General features: G+C 45.4%; 1 protein-coding gene across 1 annotated transcript in view; it reads right to left on the reverse strand.

The window, feature by feature from the left end:
- The window catches only part of EMH_0069620 (uncharacterized protein), a gene marked incomplete at both ends in the record, with an annotated part of 2,245 nt that extends 1,109 nt beyond the window's left edge, over positions 1–1,136 (reverse strand). Inside the window, 4 exons of the mRNA XM_013498890.1 lie at positions 145–229; positions 659–712; positions 840–900; positions 1,114–1,136. Coding sequence (XP_013354344.1) covers positions 145–229; positions 659–712; positions 840–900; positions 1,114–1,136 — 223 coding nt within the window. The remainder of the gene's footprint in view (positions 1–144; positions 230–658; positions 713–839; positions 901–1,113) is intronic.
- Positions 1,137–1,200: the final 64 nt, after the last annotated feature.

The raw sequence follows: 1,200 nt of genomic DNA on the forward strand, positions 1-1,200 counted from the left end.
ACCAAACCACAAAACCCTAAACCCTCGTCTCACCTTCAAAACTTTACACCCCCAAGAAGTATGCAGCTACGACTGAGATTCAGCTTCTAGGGTTTAGGGTTTAGGGTTTAGGGTTTAGGGTTTAGGGTTTAGGGTTTGGCGCACTCCCAGTAGCCAGTCGAGGCAGCCACGGGCTGAGGGAGCTATCGCCGGAGACGAAGTCGCGCCGCCCCTCTGCTAGGAACGGGTCCTACACAAAACCCTAAACCCTAAACCCTAAACCCTAAACCCTAAACCCTAAACCCTAAACCCTAGATAATTTATTTCAAACCCTAAATCATAAACCCTTAAGCGCAAACCCTAAATGCTGAAAGTGTAGTTATAGGAGGGGTACTTGCTATCGCTAGAATTGCGGCTTATGCATATTAGGGTTTTATACTGAGGGTTTAGGGTTTAGGGTTTAGGGTTTAGGGTTTAGGGTTTGAGGTGTACATGCAGCTTCATCTCAATTTCTCTCCTTTCCAGCTCCCTCTCATGAGCCTTCATTTCTTCTTCTCTCTTTCTTCTTTCTTCTGCCTGGGACGCAACAAAATTATATTTTAATATACAGAATACATACACTCGAGGGTTTAGGGTTTAGGGTTTAGGGTTTAGGGTTTAGGGTTTAGGGTTTAGGTACCAGTCTCAGGTTGTTCTGCGCTGTCTCGAGGCGGCGCTGGGCCTCGTCCTTCTCCTGCAGCAAAGACAACCCTAAACCCTAAACCCTAAACCCTAAACCCTAAACCCTAGAGTTTAATACGCAAACCCTAAACCCTAAACCCTAAACCCTAAACACAGAAAACAAAGATGAGCTGTTTTACTTTCTGCTGGCACATTGCCTCCTGCACTCTGTTGCTTTGTTCAGCGAAGTCTGCGTAGCTCCTGCGAACCACCACAAACCCTAAACCCTAAACCCTAAACCCTAAACCCTAAACCCTAAACCCTAATTTCTAAACCCTAAAGTGTGAAAATTGATATTTGCCTTTCCTCCCTAATTCGTTTTCATCCCGAGTTTAAACACGAGGTCTCTTTGTGGTTTAGGGTTTAGGGTTTAGGGTTTAGGGTTTAGGGTTTAGGGTTTAGGGTTTAGAGTACTTTTCTCTGTCTTTCTCTTGCATATCAAGCAGAGCCTGCTGAAACAAATGTTCCTGTATTGCTTCTCGCTGCTGCTGCTGCTGCTGC

This window comes from Eimeria mitis, genomic scaffold, assembly GCF_000499745.2.
Source record: "Eimeria mitis Houghton genomic scaffold, Emh_scaff3801, whole genome shotgun sequence".
In the NCBI taxonomy this organism is placed as follows: domain Eukaryota; phylum Apicomplexa; class Conoidasida; order Eucoccidiorida; family Eimeriidae; genus Eimeria; species Eimeria mitis.